The sequence below is a fragment of the Phacochoerus africanus genome, chromosome 9 (assembly GCF_016906955.1).
Source record: "Phacochoerus africanus isolate WHEZ1 chromosome 9, ROS_Pafr_v1, whole genome shotgun sequence".
Taxonomy (NCBI): domain Eukaryota; kingdom Metazoa; phylum Chordata; class Mammalia; order Artiodactyla; family Suidae; genus Phacochoerus; species Phacochoerus africanus.
The window spans coordinates 101,475,405-101,494,506 of record NC_062552.1 but is presented as its reverse complement, the minus strand read 5'-3'; the positions used below and the strand labels follow the sequence as shown (position 1 = coordinate 101,494,506).

The 19,102-nt window shown below is 42.7% G+C and overlaps 1 protein-coding gene across 13 annotated transcripts in view; it reads right to left on the bottom strand.

The window, feature by feature from the left end:
• TTLL5 (tubulin tyrosine ligase like 5) overlaps nt 1–19,102 on the bottom strand; it is a 310,092-nt gene that overhangs the window by 240,810 nt on the left and 50,180 nt on the right. For all 13 annotated transcript variants that reach the window (XM_047794889.1, XM_047794885.1, XM_047794888.1 and 10 more), the window contains 5 exons: nt 17,299–17,390; nt 15,986–16,093; nt 4,075–4,156; nt 2,407–2,468; nt 870–964 (listed from right to left, as the gene is read on the bottom strand). In XM_047794889.1, coding sequence (XP_047650845.1) covers nt 870–964; nt 2,407–2,468; nt 4,075–4,156; nt 15,986–16,093; nt 17,299–17,390 — 439 coding nt within the window. The remainder of the gene's footprint in view (nt 1–869; nt 965–2,406; nt 2,469–4,074; nt 4,157–15,985; nt 16,094–17,298; nt 17,391–19,102) is intronic.

The following is a 19,102-nucleotide window of genomic DNA, read 5'->3' as shown; positions in this document are numbered from 1 at the left end:
GTGAATGCAAAATGATGCAGCAGAGAACCAGAAAATAATGCTGAAATGAAAAGGTCATGACAGAATGGAACAGATTTAATAAGAAATAACATCTTCAAACTTCTAAGTAGGTGAGGTAATCAATCCAGATGGGAAGAGAGGAAGAAAGCAGACCTTTTGGATAAGAAGAGATGTTAAAGGCAAAGAAACAGCAGTAGAAACTAGCCAGGTCTAGACAAGTGGGGACTGATCAGATGGGGGAATGAGAAGACAGAACGATGAGCTTGATGGTTTAACTGGGAAAAAAACCAAAAAAACAAAAGCAAAAAACGCAGCGTACGCAAACAAAGACCAGAGCAACATTAGGTCAAATGATGCTTCAGACACGCATGCACAGCTTTCTGCAGGCATTTATCTCATTTACCTTCAATCTACACCTCAGGATCATCGAGGGTCCTTGGGAAGAGACTCACACATAGAGAAGATATTTCAACTGAACATCTTCTCTATGAAGCTAGTCTGAAGATCAAAAGGTCTGTAGCAGAGTAATGATGAGAAATGTGTAGGCTCCCTCTCTGGGCCTTGTTTATGAGCGTATCAATTTGAGAAAACAGGGGAGTAACTTTTTAAAAAAAAAAGAGAGAAAGAAAAAAGGAAAGATTGAAATTGATGAAATTAATGATAAAAGCAGCCAAAAGAAAAGAAAAACAAAAGGCAGAGGGTAAGTTTGTTTGAAAGCATTAAAAGCATAAGCTACTGGCCATGGCTGAACATAACTGCCTCCGGTCTAGAACGGTCCCCCATCCTCCTGCTGCAAGTGACCTTATAATCCTAGTGCTGCAGCTCACTCATGGACAACAGCTGGGCTTCCTGTTGCTGAATTTGCTTACCTGAGGTTTCTGGAACGGGTTTCGCTTGGCAGACTCAAAGGTGGGATAAATTGGCCGGGTTGATGCCCGCTGGGCAGGATCTTGACACACAAACCCTGAATGGGGAATGGAAAACATTAAAACCTGCCATTTTCTAAGAAATTAGCAGGTTTGGCTGCCCCTTCCCTTTAGAGGCACAAATGCAGTTTCACAGTCATCACCATTACAGAGGTCCATCCGCAAGAGGATTAGGCACGACCTCCACACACATATTCTGCTTTAACTCTGAACCACAACTGGAGAGAATAAGAAAAGAAAATCAACAGATTTTCAGCCTTCCTTGTTGGGGGAGATAAATCAACCTTCCTTGTTGGGGGGCTGAAATGTAATTCGATGGGAAAAGAGATGTCGACTTCTGAGGAACTTCAGAATAAAAGTGCAAATCACCATTGTAAAAATACAAAGTTGGGAGTTCCCATTGTGGCTCAGTGGGTTAAGGGCCCAACAATGTCTCTGTGGGGATGCGAGTTCAATCCCTTACCTCGCTCAGTGGGTTAAGGATCCGGCGTTGCAGCAAGCTGTGGTGTAGGTTGCAGATGCAGCTCCAATCCACTGTTGCTATGGCTGTGGCATAGGCCTCACTGCAGCTCTGATTCGACTCCTGGCCCAGGAACTTCTATATGCCGCAGATGCAGCCATAAAAAAACAAAAACAGAAATACACAGTGATTAATAAAAAAAAATTAGTTTAAAGTGGCTTCCTGGTTGGTGACTGGAAAACAATGTTTTTATCAGGAGAATCCCGAAGCAAGTGAGGGGGTCTTGTCCTGTTATAGGATCCACTTCTAGAACTGTAAAAGCAACTTCCAAAATGGGCTTTGTAGATCACCCATGGCTTAAGAAATTAGGTAGGTTTGAGTTAATTTCACTTATTTCCTAAAAAGAAGTGAATTCTCATCCAAGGAGAATAGAGCAGCAAAGTTTTACAGCATTTGCTGGTACACCAAGTGCTAGTTTATTTCGAATGTATTTTATTTTGTCTTTTTAGAGTACTTAACAACGACCACCCGAAACCCGCAACCTACCCACCTGGCTGCCCACCTCCATTTCAAAGTTTTGGCTTGCCTACTCAGAAGGGAATTTCTTCCTTGGCCCGCTCCAGTTATAAACTACTATAGAATGGATTGTGTTGATACTAGTAGAGACTGCCTAGCAGAAACAGAGCCAGTCTCCTTTGTAACCAAGGCTCTTCAGTGGGTTTCACTATCTCAGTTCAGAGCAAAATACACTTTCTCCAGATCTCTTGCTTAATTTTCTTCCTCAGCTCATAATTCCTGTGCCCCAGGAGTTGGGCCTCAGCCCTAGTTGTGGTTCAGCCTCAGGACAGGATAGAGCCAGGGGGAGCAGAAACATATAAACACTCCCCTGAAAATATAATTTTTTAGTACAAAACATTCAGCATGGCTGAGGAACTGCCAGTTGGCAACACCCAGAGAGCCTGACAAAATGGATGCTGTGGTTAACACTGACGGGAGTTTTCAGAAAACACAGCTACTCACCTACAACAGTGAACATATCTGAAATCATGCTGGCTTTAATCTTTAGGTCCAGAGGTGCATCACTAACAGAACAGAGAAAGAAAAGAGCAATTGATAATTTTACAGGTTAACAGAATAGCTGCCCCTAAAGGGCCCGGATATAGCAAAGCTTCCAAACGTCAGTGAAGAGCAACACCTAAAGCACACTGATTCCATGGGGGGTGGGGGGGATCTGAGCAAAAATTCTAGAAACAAAAGCCTGGCGTAAAATTCAACCTCTGTAAAACAGGCCCAGCTCTAAGGCACTGATCCCCTGGCATGCGATGCTTCTATTCCAGAAGATCTTGTACAATTCAAATTTTGCACTAGTCATGAACAGCGCTTCACTTTGACTGGATTTTAGTGGTTCAGACTCTTAATATACTCTTTTAAGGTGTCCCCATCATTCAAATGATTTTCTACTGCTGCAACAGTCAAATCACATTTACACACAAGAGAAGAAACTTAGGCTATCTCTGTACTTTTTTTAAGCCTTGGTTTTCCATTCTAAATCAGTCTTCTTAAGCTTGTAGGCTTGAAAATGAAGGCAAACAAACAAACAAACAAACAAACAAAAAAAACCAGTTACATCAAAATATCACCAGATGATGCAGCAGGAACCCATGGAAACAGAAACAGCATGGAATGAAAGCTGGAGGCCTCCCTGTGGCAGTGACCACCACGTTGGCCCTGGGGTTGAGGTATTCCTCCAGAAACCAGATTACTCTGGCTGCTGGACCCAAAGCATCATCCTGGGCTCTCTCACTGCATGATGTACGTTCCTGAGAAATCTGCAAAGTGCTGACTTACCCAAGTGTAGCACAACAGCCGAAGCATCTGTAACATCCAGCTCTACACCTTATTATTGGGGTTAAGCCAAACTCCCACCCCACGAAGTAGCCAATCTGTCTTTATTTGATCACTTGGCATTTTGCCAACATTTCTCATCGTTAAAAATGCAGCAGTTGGGTGGTCTCTGGCATAAATCTCTAGGGTTCTCTAGCTGTTTAGAGAAGCATTCAGCTAACAGAAACTCTAGCTATAGCCACAAATAGAAGCAGAATCTTCTCTGGTATTGAAAAAAAAGTTTCTTTCCTTCTTCTAATTAATAGATAGGTTCAAAAATTTTTTTAAAGATTGTTTGAAGTTTTTAGACTTGAATCTTGGATGGATAACACCAGGACATAGGGTAAAAGGATGAAATACCTACTCTGTCCTAGGCCCAGCTCTATGCCTTTATGGTATACGTGGATTAGAGTATGTTTAAACTTTGGTAACAGAGGAAATATGATATCTCAGGTATTTTTTTTTACTCTTAGCAGAACACCTACAAAGCTGAGAGAGAGAGAGAGAGGGAAAGAGAGCAGAGGACTGCACTGAGGATAGAAATGCAAGAAGCATCCCTTAGAAGCCCAGCAAGACAGTAAACAGAGATTGCAAACTGACTAGGAAGTAGGGGACCATGGCTGCAGTATGGACCTAACAACATATTACAAATCCCCCAAATTTAGAAATTCCAGTCATCTCAATATAATATAACCAAGGGGAAAGAAGTCTCCCAGAGCCAAAAGACCCCCCCAAAAAAAGTGTTTTAGTACTGCTCATTGGAGATCTGTCACCCTTTTCCAGCTGATGGAACAGACTACTTACCAGGCCAAAGAAGGAGAGAGATTCACTTCCAACAACCATGGCTTCAGGGTAGAATCTATGAGCACATCGAAGCCATAGAGTTCTAGAAATAAAACATAACGTAATACATAAGATCATTTTCCATGTCACAAATGAACAAAGACCTGGAGGATTCAATCCAATCAACTCCCATCAGAGGCCCAAAAACGGCCTTAGTAGCAAGAGGCAGAAGAAGTACACAACTTTCAAGTCCAAGAGAAATTAATCAAGCTCTAGAGATAATAGGAAAATAATACTATAAAATTCCACTGTTTCTATCATCCACTCTTATGACATTCCTGAGCTCTACACAGAAAGTGACCTAATTCCAGACGTTAACAGGCCATCTGATTCTGCTGCATGCAGAGGGTAGAAAATGTTAGGAAAAGGAATGCAACAAGTACATCCACATCTGATGCTGCTTTGGGCTTGTTCTGGATTGTTCTCCCTGATCACTTCCCCACCACACTCTGAAAGCGGGAAAACCTATTGAAAGCCTCTCTCTAGGATCTTCCCATCACATTTTCTCAAACCAAGACCTTGCTTTTGCTACCTAGGTCAAGAATACTTCCAAGCATAAAACAAATTCTTTCCCCTCTATGGTTTCAATCCCCCTTGAGGATAGAAAATCAAATACACTGGGCTAACATAGAAAAACAGAAAAGAAAGGAGGGGGTCAGTGGCAGCTGAGCAGAACGATGACAAGCCACCTTGCACCACTAGTATTACTAAAGAAGGGACATAGCCAGAGATCAAATTTCCATGGTTTCTGGATTCTTTACTAATTCCTGTCCCCCAAGTCCCCAACTATTACAAAGACCAAAGCCAGAATTGTGAGCATTAACTCATCTCCCAGAATGGGGCGAGGCAGGGGGCGGGGGGGGGGGAGGGGGGGAGGAGGTTAACTTTGGAACCTCTGCTGGCCACCTTCACTCCATTATTATTACTAATGAGGCCTTCCCCACAGTCCTCCTTGGTATACAGACATCAAACATACCAGACTTTCAGCAGTCCCACTCATTCCCAAACATTCCACTCTGTGTCCCTCAAAAAAAAAAAAAAAAAAAAAAACCTGTTTACACACACCTCCTTTCCAGGAGAAAAGGCTAGCTTCCTTACAATTCAACCAGAGGTCATGGGCCACACAGCTCATACCCACAGAACACAACCAGCTATTTTCCAGAAATTCATTTTGAAACAAATTCAGGGATTTTCCCATTTTCTCATTCCTCTCAAAAACAGAGAAAAACAAATGCATGCTCTGAAAAGATGGCATCAAAGGCTCTCTTTTAGCACACGGAAGTCTGGTGAGGTACCAAGAATCCTAGAACGGAATCCAGGGACCCAGATCCTCCTCCTCCTCACCACTTACAATTCATTCACGGGGGTGGGGGGGTGGGGGGACGGGACGATCGCTCTCTGATACGCATTAGCATCCTCTGGTTTCCTTCATCCTTTTTATTAGTCGCTATTTGTCAATATCTGAGTAAACCTATATCCAGAATTCCTATTTATGCAACATGGATTCCGGTAGACACTCATTCAAATTCTCTTTCAGGAAGAGTTTCCATGAAGGAGTTGGTTTCCACAGTACTTACCTAGGATTCCATTTAATTTGCAAAAATAGTCACAAACTCTGAGAGAGTCTGAGATAAGATTCACCTTCACATAACTACATAAAAATCATATATTATCCACGCTTTAAAGGTGTAAAGAAAAGAAAGCTCCTTCACCTATCATATTTTGGTAACACACTGACATCTTTTATGGCCAGTTACAGTCTTCTGAATATTGTATCTAATCTTCAATCGGCCCATAGCACACGCCATTTAATTTGACAAAAATCTTTTTGTGATACAGCCCTAATAAAGGCAAAACCTAATTGCAAAATCTACAAGTCCATGTTAACATTACCTAAGCAGAGAAAGTATGTGAGTCTGATTCAAGAAAAATAACACTGTCTTCAGTTTTTAAAAGCTAAAGCACCGGACTCAACTATTTCATAAAGTGGTAATACTGTTAGTAGTAACAGCATAGGAACAGGATGAGAATGATGACTGATGCACATATTGATCAGATTTGCAAAATCAGCCACAAATGAACACGAACTGAACTCACAGTAACAGTAAGACCTATTATTTAAACACCTCACGAGAAGCAGCCAACACATTTACTTGACTATCTCCTAAATTAAGAGGCAAGTTGGAAGGCTAAGAACCAATACTCTGGAAAGTAAGGGGAAAGAAAAAAACAAAAAACACCCCAAAGAGAGAAAATCACCCTTTATATTGCAACTTAATTTTCACTCAGGTGAATAAAACCCACCAGTGCCAAAGCATCTCAAAAGCAGCTCTCAATCTAACGTCTGTGCCTGCACCAGGCTTGGATCTACCTGCCGTCATTTAAGAGCGGGGTATGTGACAGCCTTACAACGCAGTGCAAAGCCCAGTCACCTGAGAGGCTGGAACTGGGGGAGAGGATTGGGGTGAAAAAGAGAGCGCGTGTATCAGGTTTATCTCTTACAACAATCAACTCAGCTTAATCAAAATCATTTGGGTCCTTGGCAGGCTACTAGAGTCCTTACAATGACCCTTTTAACTTATGCATGGTCTTTTCTGTGGCTATTAAAAGATTTTGAAATATTAGTACTAAGAATATTAAACTTCCTCACCTTTTGTGTGTTTTAGTACCGTTGTCTGGAACTTAAAAATTCAGTATCCAGGATGAGATATACCAGTGCTCCTGTCATTAAGAGGAGCCCGCAAGCTAGGCTTTTCCAGTCCCGAGAGCCACTTTCTTTGTGTCTTCATCTCACACAAGGGCAAGTATTTTCAAAGGACTGCTGCTACTACTTTATACAACAAGGTTTCCTTGGGAAAATTTTCCTTGGTGAGATATATTTCCGTCTACTCCCAGCCCAATCAAAACTAACATGAAAATGCGACGAGTGAATGGTCAGAAGCTTGACTCCACCTCCCATTTTACACTAGTGCCCTCATCCCCCTCTTTCTTTCAAGCAGTTTCTTGAAAAGCAATCCACCCTTAGCCACCTTAACTTTCTCAACGCCTATTCACTCCTGGACCCATAACAATTTGCTTCTGCTGCCACTCCTTAATAATTGACTGCTCTCATTATGAGCCCCACAGACCTCCTTGCTGCTATAACCCCAAGCCTCTGAAACTGCTGACCACCTCTTCCTCATCAGAGCTCTCCTCTCCCTGGACTCCAGGACGCCGCTTGCTTCTGACTGTCCTCCTCCTTTCTCTCCTTCTTTCGTTCCTTCTCTTCCACCCAGCTGACCACTGGCAGGTGTTAGCTGGGTGGACGAAGGCATTCTCGGGTCTCTTTCCTTCACAATTCTACTTCTCTCCTCGGCTGAGCTCATGTATTCTCATGCTGCAATTAATATGATGATGACGACAACATTTAAATCTCTATCTTTAGCCAAATGTCTCCCGGACACCAAATCCATGATTCTCAATGCCTTCTAGACATCGTCACTAGGCTATCCCACAGGTACTCAACACACAGCAACAAAACTCTTCTCCCAAAGTTTGGCTGCCCATTATTCTTCATCTTGGAAAACCCCATGCACTAAACTCCAAAGCCAGACCTCTCAAATCCAACACATTATCTGATCTCTTTCTCTCTTGGTTTCTCTTTAATCCAGTCTACTATATTCCTTTTCAAGGTAAAATTTCTATATTTTAATATAAATGGACAGATCTTAAGTGTACTAGCTGATGAGTCTTGATAGTTGGATATATCATGTAACCCACACTCCTATCAACCCACACAGAACATTCCCATCACCCCAGAAAGATCCTCCTGCCCCTTCCTGGTAAATACCCTGCTTCCCGCTATCACATCCCAGGCAACTAGGATTCTTCTTCTTTGTGGATTTTTTTTTTTTTTTTTTTTGGCGGTGCCCACAGCATGTGAAAGTTCCAGGACTAGGGATGAAAACTGCACCACAGCAGCAGCCCAAGCCACAGCAGGGACAATGCTGGATTCTTAACCCACTGCACAGCCAGGGAACTCTGATTCTTATTTCTTCCACCACAGATCAGTTTTTCCTATTCTAGAGTTTTATATAAATGGAAGCATGCAGTGTATACTCTTTTGAGTCTGGCTTCTTTCATTTATCATGTTTTCGAGGTTCATCCATCTATCATTGTTTCTTGTTTTAAGATGGGTTTATTGCAGTATAAGTTACATACAGTAAAATTCACCCTGTTCAGTTGCGTCTTGACAAATGCCTATGGTTGTTTAACTACGATCACAATCGATAGGTAGAACAATTCCACCACAAACGGCCTTTTCCCACTGTGCAGTCAATCCTCACTCCCTATCCACCAGCAACCACGGTTCCGATTTTTCGCCTTTTCCAGAAAGTCAAGTAAATGGAATCACATGGTATGTAGCCTTCTGAGAGTGACTTCTTTCACTCCGCATTGTGCTTTTGAGACTTACCAATATTATCACACATATCAGTAGTGTAATTCATTCCTTCATTCTCAGCAGTATTCCATTTTATGGACCACAATTTGCTTACCCATCCAACAGCTGATAGACATTTGGACTACTTCCAGTTTGGGGCGATTATGAATAAAACTGCTATAAACATTCCTTTAAAGGTATCTGTGTGAACATATGGTTCCATTTTTCTTGGGTAAATACCTAAGGGTGGGATTGCTAGGTTACATGGTTGAGTGCATATGATCACTGCATAGGTCTTATCTCCAAAGCATTTCCCTAGCACTAGTCTCTCCCCACTGCAGTCTCTCCATTTCTCCACATGGCCATCAGAATCAGCTTTCTATGACACAAACCTAACAGTTGGATAGAGACAGGCAGTGAAGTAGCCTAGCAATGGACACTGAGGTCAGGTTGGCCCCTGGAAGATTTTAAGTTAGTCACTTCTAATAATGCTGCACAGTATTCCCTTTGTTATAATTCTGTCATACCAAGCTTTGGGTCAAGTCGTGATAAAAGTTAAAGGAAAAATGATAAGCTGGAGTTCCCATTATGGCTCAGTGGGTTAAGAACCCAACATAGTGTTCGTGAGGATGCGGGTTTGATCCCTGACCTTGCTCAGTGGGTTAAGGATCTAACGTTGCTGTGAGCTGTGGTATAGGTCGCAGACGCTGCTCAGATCTGGTGTTGCTGTGGCAGTGGTGTAGGCCGGTGGCTGCAACTCTGATTCTAACCCTAGCCTGGGAACTTCCATATGCCACGGGTGCAGTCCTAAAAAGCAAAAAAATAAATAAATAAATAATATAATCCTATTGTTCCCCCGCTCAAAAAACTCTGGTGGCTGTCTGTCATCTACAGGATGAATTTAAACATGCAAGTCCTTTACAATTGGGCTCCCACCTGCTTCCATAACCTTATCTCTTGCCACCTCAGCCACTGCAGGCTACATCTAGTTACACTGACCTTTCCATTTCATTTTTGACCTTTTTGACCTTTCCTGCCACATCCTGTCATGACACTGCATTTCACATGCCACGTTCCCTGTGCAAGGAATGGCTTTCCTTGGCTCCCCTAGGCACAGTCACTAACCCCTTGCATCCTCCAAGCGCACCTGAGTCACTACTGCTTGTACTGCCACGTGTCATTCCATGTCTGCTCCTCCCACCCCTCCTGGCAGGGGCCGTGTTTCATTCATTGCTCTATATCAAACAGCCTGCACCAATTATCACAGCACTGTAAATCAACTAGATGTCAATAAAACTTTAAAAAACAAAAATAAAATAAAAAGCACAAAGAGAAAAAAACAACAGCCTGAGCCATACAAACACACAGGAAGCAATCAAGAAATAGTGAAAGAAAAAAGTAAGTTTTAAATTTAAAACACTACAATTTTTGAGAAAGATAAGATAATATGCAGCTAGTGCCCCAAAATAACCCTAACCACAAGACCTGAATTACTCATAGCAAAGCCAACAACTGTAAAGAGAAATTCCAGTTAAAAATTTTAAATATTAAGACATATTAAGGAAAAACTTAATAAAAGATGTTCTAGGAAGGGAGAAAAGACATTTTGATAGAGAAAATAATAATGCATCCAAGGCCCAAGAGATTGCTAAACATGTCACACCATGAGTTTTGGAATCGACCCACTGACCCTCCCCGGAAATAAAGTCCCAACTGAAGCTGTAATCCCTCAAACTGGAAAGTGCTGACATTAGCCAGTGCTTGATGTCAGTCAAATGCTATTCAATAAAGGAAATTCTTTTCACTTGGGCCTTGGATTGGAGTTGAAAATCTAAGGAGGAAGTTTTTCTCTGGGGTCCAGAAGGAAAAGTTAGAAAAAAGCAGATCGAAATCCCACAGGAAAATGAACTAACTAAAAGAAAAAGGCCAGAGCCAATTTGTTAGCTCGTTCAATAAATCAATATGGTATCTGGCTACCATATGTAAAGGTAGATTTGAAAGGAATACCCAGAACTACGTACTGTTGATTAGAACAGAAAGAGTACCCCTTTTCAGGCCCGATCTGCTAAAAAGGATGATATCATTTTTCCTAAGATCTAGTTACAGGAGGGCAGAAGGAGAACCCAGGACATGGGGCATGCCAAAAATGGCCGGACACATCAGAACTTGTCTTTATGTGGGTGGAAAATGAGCCAGAGAGACCTGGCTCTCAAACTTGGCTTTGTCATTTATTAACAGCATGACCTGGGACAAATTATTTAACCTCTCTGAATCTTTTTTCCTTGTCCATAGAACATGAGTAATAAATGCCAACAAAACTGTTAAGAGGACTAAAGGAAATAACCAATGAAGGTGCTTAACAAACAGTTGGTACTGGCTACTAAGTCCCTTCTAGAGTAAACATCCCTTCCCATCTAAAGAGGAGCATGGGATAAGCCAGAAAAGAAACTTATCTCGGAGTTCCCAACTTGGCTCAGTGGTTAACAAACCCAACTAGTATCCATGAGTTCATGGGTTCAATTCCTGGCCTCACTCAGTGGGTTGGCAATCCGGCTTGGCTCCTGCGTTGCTGCGGCTGTAGCGCAGGCAGCAGCTACAGCTCCGATTTGACCCCTGGCCTGGGAACCTCCACATGCTGCGGGTGCAGCCCTAAAAAAAGACACACACACAAAAAAAGTTAAAAAAAAAAAAAAAAAGAATTATCTCAAAAAAGTGGACTGTGTTAGATGACTTTCATCATTTTTTTGGTGGTCAAGTAGCTGACATCATAAAATGTATGCTGCCCACTTTCATTTCTTCAACAAGTATTTATGGAGACCCCCGCTTTCAGAATGTCGGCCATCTTGACCAGCACGTACTCAACAAAACGGAGTGTACTGGGCATGGTTCGTCCCGAGCAAAGATGTCCCTGGTCTCTGACCTCAACAAGGCCAGTGTGATCACATCTACATGTTGCATGACAGCTGGTTCATATGCTCTCAGGCTAGAGGACCAGGGTCATAGCCTGTCACTTGAGCCATCCTCATACACGTACGTGAAACCACTGTCAGCAGCAGCATCTTTAAAGGATAGCTAGCTTCCTGTTGTTTTGGGCTGTTTTTTCTCCAACTGCTCAAAAAAAAAAAAAAAAAAAAAAGCTGTTCTCATAATCAGTTATCTCACTGCCATATTTAAAGGGCTGCTGTTTAAGCATATATTTCACATGGTACCACATTTGCACAATCTTAAAAAATTAAACTGTCAAAAGTCTGTTTTATTGGATGAGACATCAAAAATCCTACTGATCAAGGGCCCTGTGATCAAGATGAGTAATTGCCAAAACCCATCTTCTGACTCCTCTTCTCTAAGCTGAGCCTTTTTCATCCGAGTTCTCCCACTCACTAGCTCTAGAACCTGAGGCAAGAGTCTTCAGTTTCTTTATACAGACTCATTATTCTCTGAGATCCTTTTCAGGTGTACAAATCTATGAAAAAGTTTATTAAAGGGCTGTTTCTGGTAGTTCGTGAAGGTCCCTAAGCCTACATTTAAATGCTATTAATACAATGCAAGAATTTGTATATATTATCCCCTGCAAAATTTACTGTGAGAGGAACAAACTTTTATAAATCTATACCTCAAGCACAGCAGGAACTGAGAAAAGTTAACTGCATAAATAAACCAAGGAATGGGAATCCTGAAGGTACCTGGAAACACAGCTGGACACTACAGGTGGTACGGTGAGAAAGAAATCATAGGCCAGAAACATTTCGATACTAATGGAACGCTCCTGGCAAACATCCACATAATGTGGAAGGGCAGAAACGACCACCGAAGGAATACAGTGAACCCCATCACCAGACTACTGGCTTCCTCTAAAACACCAATGCTCTGTTCAGGCCAAATTCTTCTGGGAAGCTCTCAATTCCTGTTTACTCTAAAACAAATGAAAAAGACAAGAAAAAAAACAGATTTTTTTTTCCTTGTAGCTTAAACCCCAGGGGAGGTTGGGAACCAGTGGGAGGCAAAGAGATTCACACAAACATACACACGTACACACAATCATTTCTGGTGGGGGGAGGTTACTGAGACACACAAAATCCCAGGGCTGACAGGAAGGGGAATTAGAACCACAAAAGCCAAGAAGATAGTCAACAGTTTAAAAAACTCCAGATGCACTCAGTTTATTAAAACTGAACACAAGCAGGGAGGAGGGAAGTAGACCCGTGGCTGATGAAATAGTCTTAGGGGCTATTTCAGAGTAAGAGAAAGTCACTGCTTATTTCACGTCAGGACTTTTTTTTTTTTTTTTTAAAGTGGGAGTCTTTATTTATTTATTATTATTTTTTTTTGTCTCTTTGTCTTTTTTGTTGTTGTTGTTGTTGTTGTTGCTATTCTTGGGCCGCTCGCTCCCGAGGCATATGGAGGTTCCCAGGCTAGGGGTTGAATTGGAGCTGTAGCCACCGGCCTACACCAGAGCCACAGCAACGCGGGATCCGAGCCGCGTCTGCAACCTACACCACAGCTCACGGCAACGCCGGATCGTTAACCCACTGAGCAAGGGCAGGGACCGAACCCGCAACCTCATGGTTCCTAGTCAGATTCGCTAACCACTGCGCCATGACGGGAACTCCACGTCAGGACTTCTAATGCCATTAAGGTCAAGAAATTCTTAAGCTTCCAAAAGGCATTCCGGTAATAAAAACAAAATAGAAAAGGAAATATTCAGAAGAGCTTGCAATGATTTCTAAATACACTGAGAGCTACTAGAAATTTACTCTCATAGAAGAGCCAAGGAGATGTGGAAAAGAAACTCACATTTGCTTTTTAATCCAATAAAGTTTTTGAAGTTGGAATTATACTTCCCATACCCTCTCCTCAAACAGCTTGCAATAATTCTAAGAGGTCCAGGCCCCTACCAAACCAGGTCCAGTGGGAAGCCTACTGTCAGGCCTTCAAAAGGCAATTCAAGCAGGTACCAACCATTCATTCAACAAACATTTCCTGGACATCCTCCAATAGGAAAAAAACACTTACATGCACAGGAGCAAAAACAAGGGAGGCATTGTTCGTGTCTTCAAGGAGCTTCCAGTCCAGTGGGGGAGAGAGACATGTAAATGGGTCCAAGAGGACATACAGAGGCCTCTGCAGACTATGAATAGAGGGCAGGGGTGGGGGCATGAGGCTAACTCTGACTGGAAGATGTGGGAAAAATGCCACCAAAGAAGTGATACCTGACTTCGTCTTGAATAGATGTCAGTAATCTTTCATGTAAAGTAACATGAGAAATATATTTCAGACACAGGATAAAGCAGGTGCAAAGTCAAAGGGTTAGGAAAGGACCTGGTAGGTCCAGGGAGATGGTAAAAGGTGCAGGGGAGAGGGGAGACACAGTGCCAACTAAGAATTCAAGAAGATGAGCTCAGTCACCCCAGGTAGGAAAAGAACATCAGGGAACAAGTATGGAGCAGCCCGAGAGAGAAGACTCAACAGGGCACTTTGTACGGCACGGATTCCTGGAGGAGGCACATCAAACTATGTCAAACTATGTCTTAAAATATAAACAGGGAGGTTTCCGTTGGGACTCAGTGGTAACAAACCCAACTAGGATCCATGGGTTTGATTCCTGGCCTTGCTCAGTGGGTTAAGGATCCACCTTTGTGGTGAGCTGTGGTGTAGGTCACAGATGAGGCTCAGATCTTGCATTGCTGTGCCTGTGGTGTAGGCTGGCAGTTGCAGCTCTGATTGGGCCTCTAGCCTGGGAACTTCCATATGCCATAGGTGTGGCCCTAAGAAGAAAGAAAGAAAAAGAAAGAAAGAAAAGAAAGAAAAGAAAGAAAAGAAAGAAAGAAAAGAAAGAAAGAAAGAAAAGAAAGAAAAGAAAGAAAGAAAGAAAGAAAGAAAGAAAGAAAGAAAGAAAGAAAGAAAGAAAGAAAGAAAGGAAGGAAGGAAGGAAGGAAGGAAGGAAGGAAGGAAGGAAGGAAGGAAGGAAGGAAGGAAGGAAGGAAAAGAAAAGAAAAAAAGAAACTGAAAAAGAATGAAAAGAATATAAACAGGAATGTGCAGAGCAGACAGGGAGGGGTCTTCCAACTGGACAACAGAGCTTATGCAGAGGCCCAAAGGCATGGAGTCCTCAGTGGTACCACTGGATTCTAAGGTGTAAAAGAGGAAAAGGAATTCTAGGAAAGTCAGTTGGGGTCAGATCCTTAGAGATTTTGAAGTCATATCAAGTGTCTATTTACAAGTTAAGCCTAGGGAGCCATTTAAGGGTTTTAGAAGACATAAAATATTTGCATGTTAAAAAGATACAAAGAGATCATAACCTCTTCCTTTCCTCTAGTTTTAGGTCCTGGTTTATCTACCATCTTCTATTCAGTGTCTCAACACTTCCCTTTGTTTAGTGCCCCTCAAGTACAGACTCTTGTGATAATAAAAAGGGCAAAAATTATAACGTCTAATTATAATTCCCAAAACACAAAAAAACAATTATGGAGTACAAACTAAGGGCCAGTCATGTACCAAGGGCTTTGCATACATTGTCTCATTTGATCTTCAAGATACTCTTAGAAGGCAGGTTCCATCATTACTGCCATTTTATAGTTGAGGACACAGGATTAGAGTAACTTGCTGAAAATCAGAAAGCTAGTAGGAGGTGCAAATGGGCCTCAAACTAAGTCTATCAGACTCTAAAGGCCATGTTCCTTCCTTCCTTGTTGCCCTGTCTCCTAAGCAAGCCATGATTTTCACACGCTTCCTATGTATTCCTTTAATTATGCCCCCACCAACGACCCTACTGTTTTACTAACACAGCCTGCCCGTGCTGAAAGCCTGGACAACCTCACAGATGCTCACACCAGCAGGCGCTAAGGAGTTCCCATCCACACAGAGAGCAAATGTGCCTGGGCACCTCGGTGCTGCAGTCACAGCTAGTGGATCAGTGGGCAACAGGTCTGGTAGTTGTGATCTGTTTCCTACTCATTCTCTGTGCAATCAGGGAAGGGGGGGGGGCGGAAAGGGGGAGAAGAAAGAGGGCGAGGGGGGACCCACTAGGAAGAAGACTAAAACAAAAAGGAGGAGTCATTGGAAAATGAGAGAAAGCACATACTGGTACCAGCCAGAGCTTCTTGGAACAGTTCCCAGTCTGGCTGCCAAAGAGCTCTGGAATATATTTGTTAGAGCTGGATTCCTGTACAGTCCGTTGCAGACTTTTTCTGATTGCACTCTGACAAAGAGACCCATGCCTTAGTGCCAATCCCTGCTTCCCACACAGAAAGCTAGTGAGTCCTCAGGGGACCTCCAACCAAGCTCACTGCTGACCTCTGAGTGGGACCTTGACATGCTACGTGAGCTCAGAAAGAAAGTCCACCACATGCCTCTGACTCCTGTAGAATCATTGAGCCTCTCTACCCCAGGACCCCATCCCAACTTCCCAAACTCCTTGGCACAAATCATGTTAAGTTTCTTGAGTCTCCTTACCAAAACAACTGCTGCGATGAGGAACAAAGGTTTTACAGGCTGTGGCAATAGCTAGTTCAGCAGAGATTATGGTCTTAATGATAAGGTCTTCTACATGGGCCATCAGTGCTACAAAGGAAGAAAAAACACTATAATAAGATGGATTAGGATGAGATTCCAGAACACAGTATACTTATAAAAGCACACGTGCTCATGCAAAAAAGACTCCATGTGGCAGTCTTGCTAATAGGTGCTCCGGGAAAAGCAAGTCTGTGAATGGAGGGACCCTGTCAAGAATGGAGGGACCCAATCAAGAATGGAGGTGCTGGGGGAAGTACTCAGGTAGAACCCCATGACAAGAACAGAAACAGAATAGAAAAGGAGCCTCCGCCCTCACTCTCCGCCTCTCCCCCTTCCCTTTGCGGACTGCAATAGGCCTTCTGGCATACTCTTTTCCATTCTGCTCAAGGCTCAGCAATACTGTCCATTTTGATTCCAAGCCTTGTACTCAAAGTGGACACTATTCATTCTCCAATTCAGCAACATGAATGAGAGAGATTGCCTTAGAGAAACTCGAATGCAGGGCCAATATGGAGACAGATAATTTTTTACATAAAAAGCTGACAGTAACTTTTTTTTGCTTTTTAGGGCCACACCTGAGGCATATGGAAGTTCCCAGGTTAGGGGACTAATTGAAGCTGCAGCTGCTGGCCTAGGCTACAGGCCACAGCAATCAGGATCCAGGCCATGTGTGCAACCTACACCACAGCTTATGGCAACACTGGGTCCTTAACCCACTGAGCGAGGCCAGAGATCAAACCTGAATCCTCATCGATACCAGTCCAATACATGATCCACTGAGCCACAACAGGAACTCCCAAGCTGACAGTATTATAGTTAGCGGTTCAACATTCAAGAAGGATACATTCTAAAGATTAAACAGAAAAGTTGTCTTCCAAACCAGAAACCAGAAAAGGGAATTGGATGGAGTTCCCTTATGGCACAGTGGATTAAGGACATGACACTGTCACTGCAGCACCCAGGTCGCTGCTGTGGTGCGGCTTCCAACCTGGGCCCAAGAACTTCCGCATGCATGTCCCCGGCCCCCCAAAAAAGAAAGAAAGAAAGAAAGAGGATTTGGAGAGCCATGGTAAGCCCATTATTCTCCATCTCATAACAAGCAGGAAAAATTAACACCAAGAACAATGATCCCATTAGATAACTCAGCAACACTACTAGAATTAGAGAGAATGACACCTGGAAAAAGACAATGGTAAAGTTACACAAAGTCAAAAAAGAAGTCCAAAAAAAAAAAAAAAAAGCCTGGCACTCACCAGTTGTATCTCTGCCTTCCTGTTTCAGATACCTGAGCATAGCACTCATGCTCCATTTGTTCCCGTAATCCTCCACTTCCGGATCATCACAACTAAAACAAATGAATGGATCAAGGTCACACATGCCACTAGGCCTGGCTCTGGAAACAAGACTTTTACAAACTCCTCTTTCCCTGGAAGTCTTTAGAAAAATATTCCTTTTATTGACTTCCACGCACCCACTTTTTCTCAGTCCTTTCTGTAATGCATGTAGCTTGCCTTACTGAGAGGGGACGGGAAAAGGAGGTAAATTCCTTCTTAACCAAACAATTGTGCATCATGAAGTAGAAGAAATTTGTGAAAGAATGTAAACAGCTTTAAGAGTGGTTATCATACATTCATAGCTTGAAATGTTTGGGGATACTAACCTGGCCTATGAGGTAAATGTCACACGAGACCACAAAACAATGCCAATTTTCAGACCAGAACTGAGTCTAGCTGGGCTAGTGAGTATATCTAGAGCAGTATTTTACTGAGCTGACCCAGCACAGAACTGCTCTGGCATCCGGAGTAAGCTCTCTCCTGTCTAATGACAGACACAGCTTTTGTGGATACCTTCTGAGGTATCACCCAAGAGAGCTCATTAGAGCTGCAAAAGGCGTAATGGAGCACACCACCACTGCAGCCACAAAGCGGCACACGGGGCAGAGTCCCCTGACTCTCGCAAGGGTCTTATAATCTGAAATTTGTGTTTTGCAGCCACCCTCTCATTCCCTACCATCAATTCCCCCTGCCCCCACCAGTGGCATCTTTGCTCATCTTCCAAAGCGAAGGATATTGTTATCTTCAAGCAATTTCAAACACTGGTCAAAGGACCCTCAATGAAAACTATATAGCTTAGACAACTATGCCATCACTTTCAGATTCTTTCTCTCTTTCCTTGGACCTTCTGGGCACCTATTTTTAGTCTGAGTAGAAAGTAACTATTTGGGTTTCTTCTTTATTTTTCCACTTTCTGGCAAAATTATCAGGATGAAAGAAAACAGAGCAGAAAGAATATTTCCACACAGCTGGGCTGGTACTCCCTACCACTGAATCTTTTTCTGAGATGGCCTCATTTCTTTCTTTATTTAATTTATTCCTAACTCCCTCCCCAATCATAAAGTATTTCTTTAAGAAAAATTTAGGAAATACATAAAAGCACAGAGAAGGCGACCGATATCACCCACCCATAATCCCATCCATTAAAGTGAAGCACTGTTAACATTTAGGATATATCCTTCTAGTTTTCTTCCCTCCCCCACACCCCCTGGGGCAGGGGGAACAGCTTTAGCTGAAAGAAGATATATTGAAAAATAAAGTGAAACTGCAGGTCCTGTGTGGTAACCTGCTTTTCCCACCTGACAGTGTACAGTGATGGCCATTCTAGTCTCTGATCGTGTGGGCACATCCTTTGTTATTTCTTAAGGTTTAGTTCTTAGAAATGGAATTGCCGGGTCAAAGGGTACAAGTATTTTTGAAGCTTTTGATACATTTTGCCAAGTGCTGAAATGACCTAATTTCTTGACTTCTAAAAAGTTCCACATGCCTATAAAATTCCCACCCCTAAGTCAAGTGAGGGAAGACGAAACTTGGGACGGCAGGCATTTGCTGGTAGAGAAAGGGGACATGGTGACTGGGCCAGCAACAGAGAAGCAGTAGCAGATACGCCTCAAAACTACATTCAACGACTCTGACAGCTTTCTCGAAGCTACAAGGATAAAAACATAGAGCTCTCTCCTCCAGTGCAGCATGTTGACTCTGCACTTCTCCAACGTCTGCATCT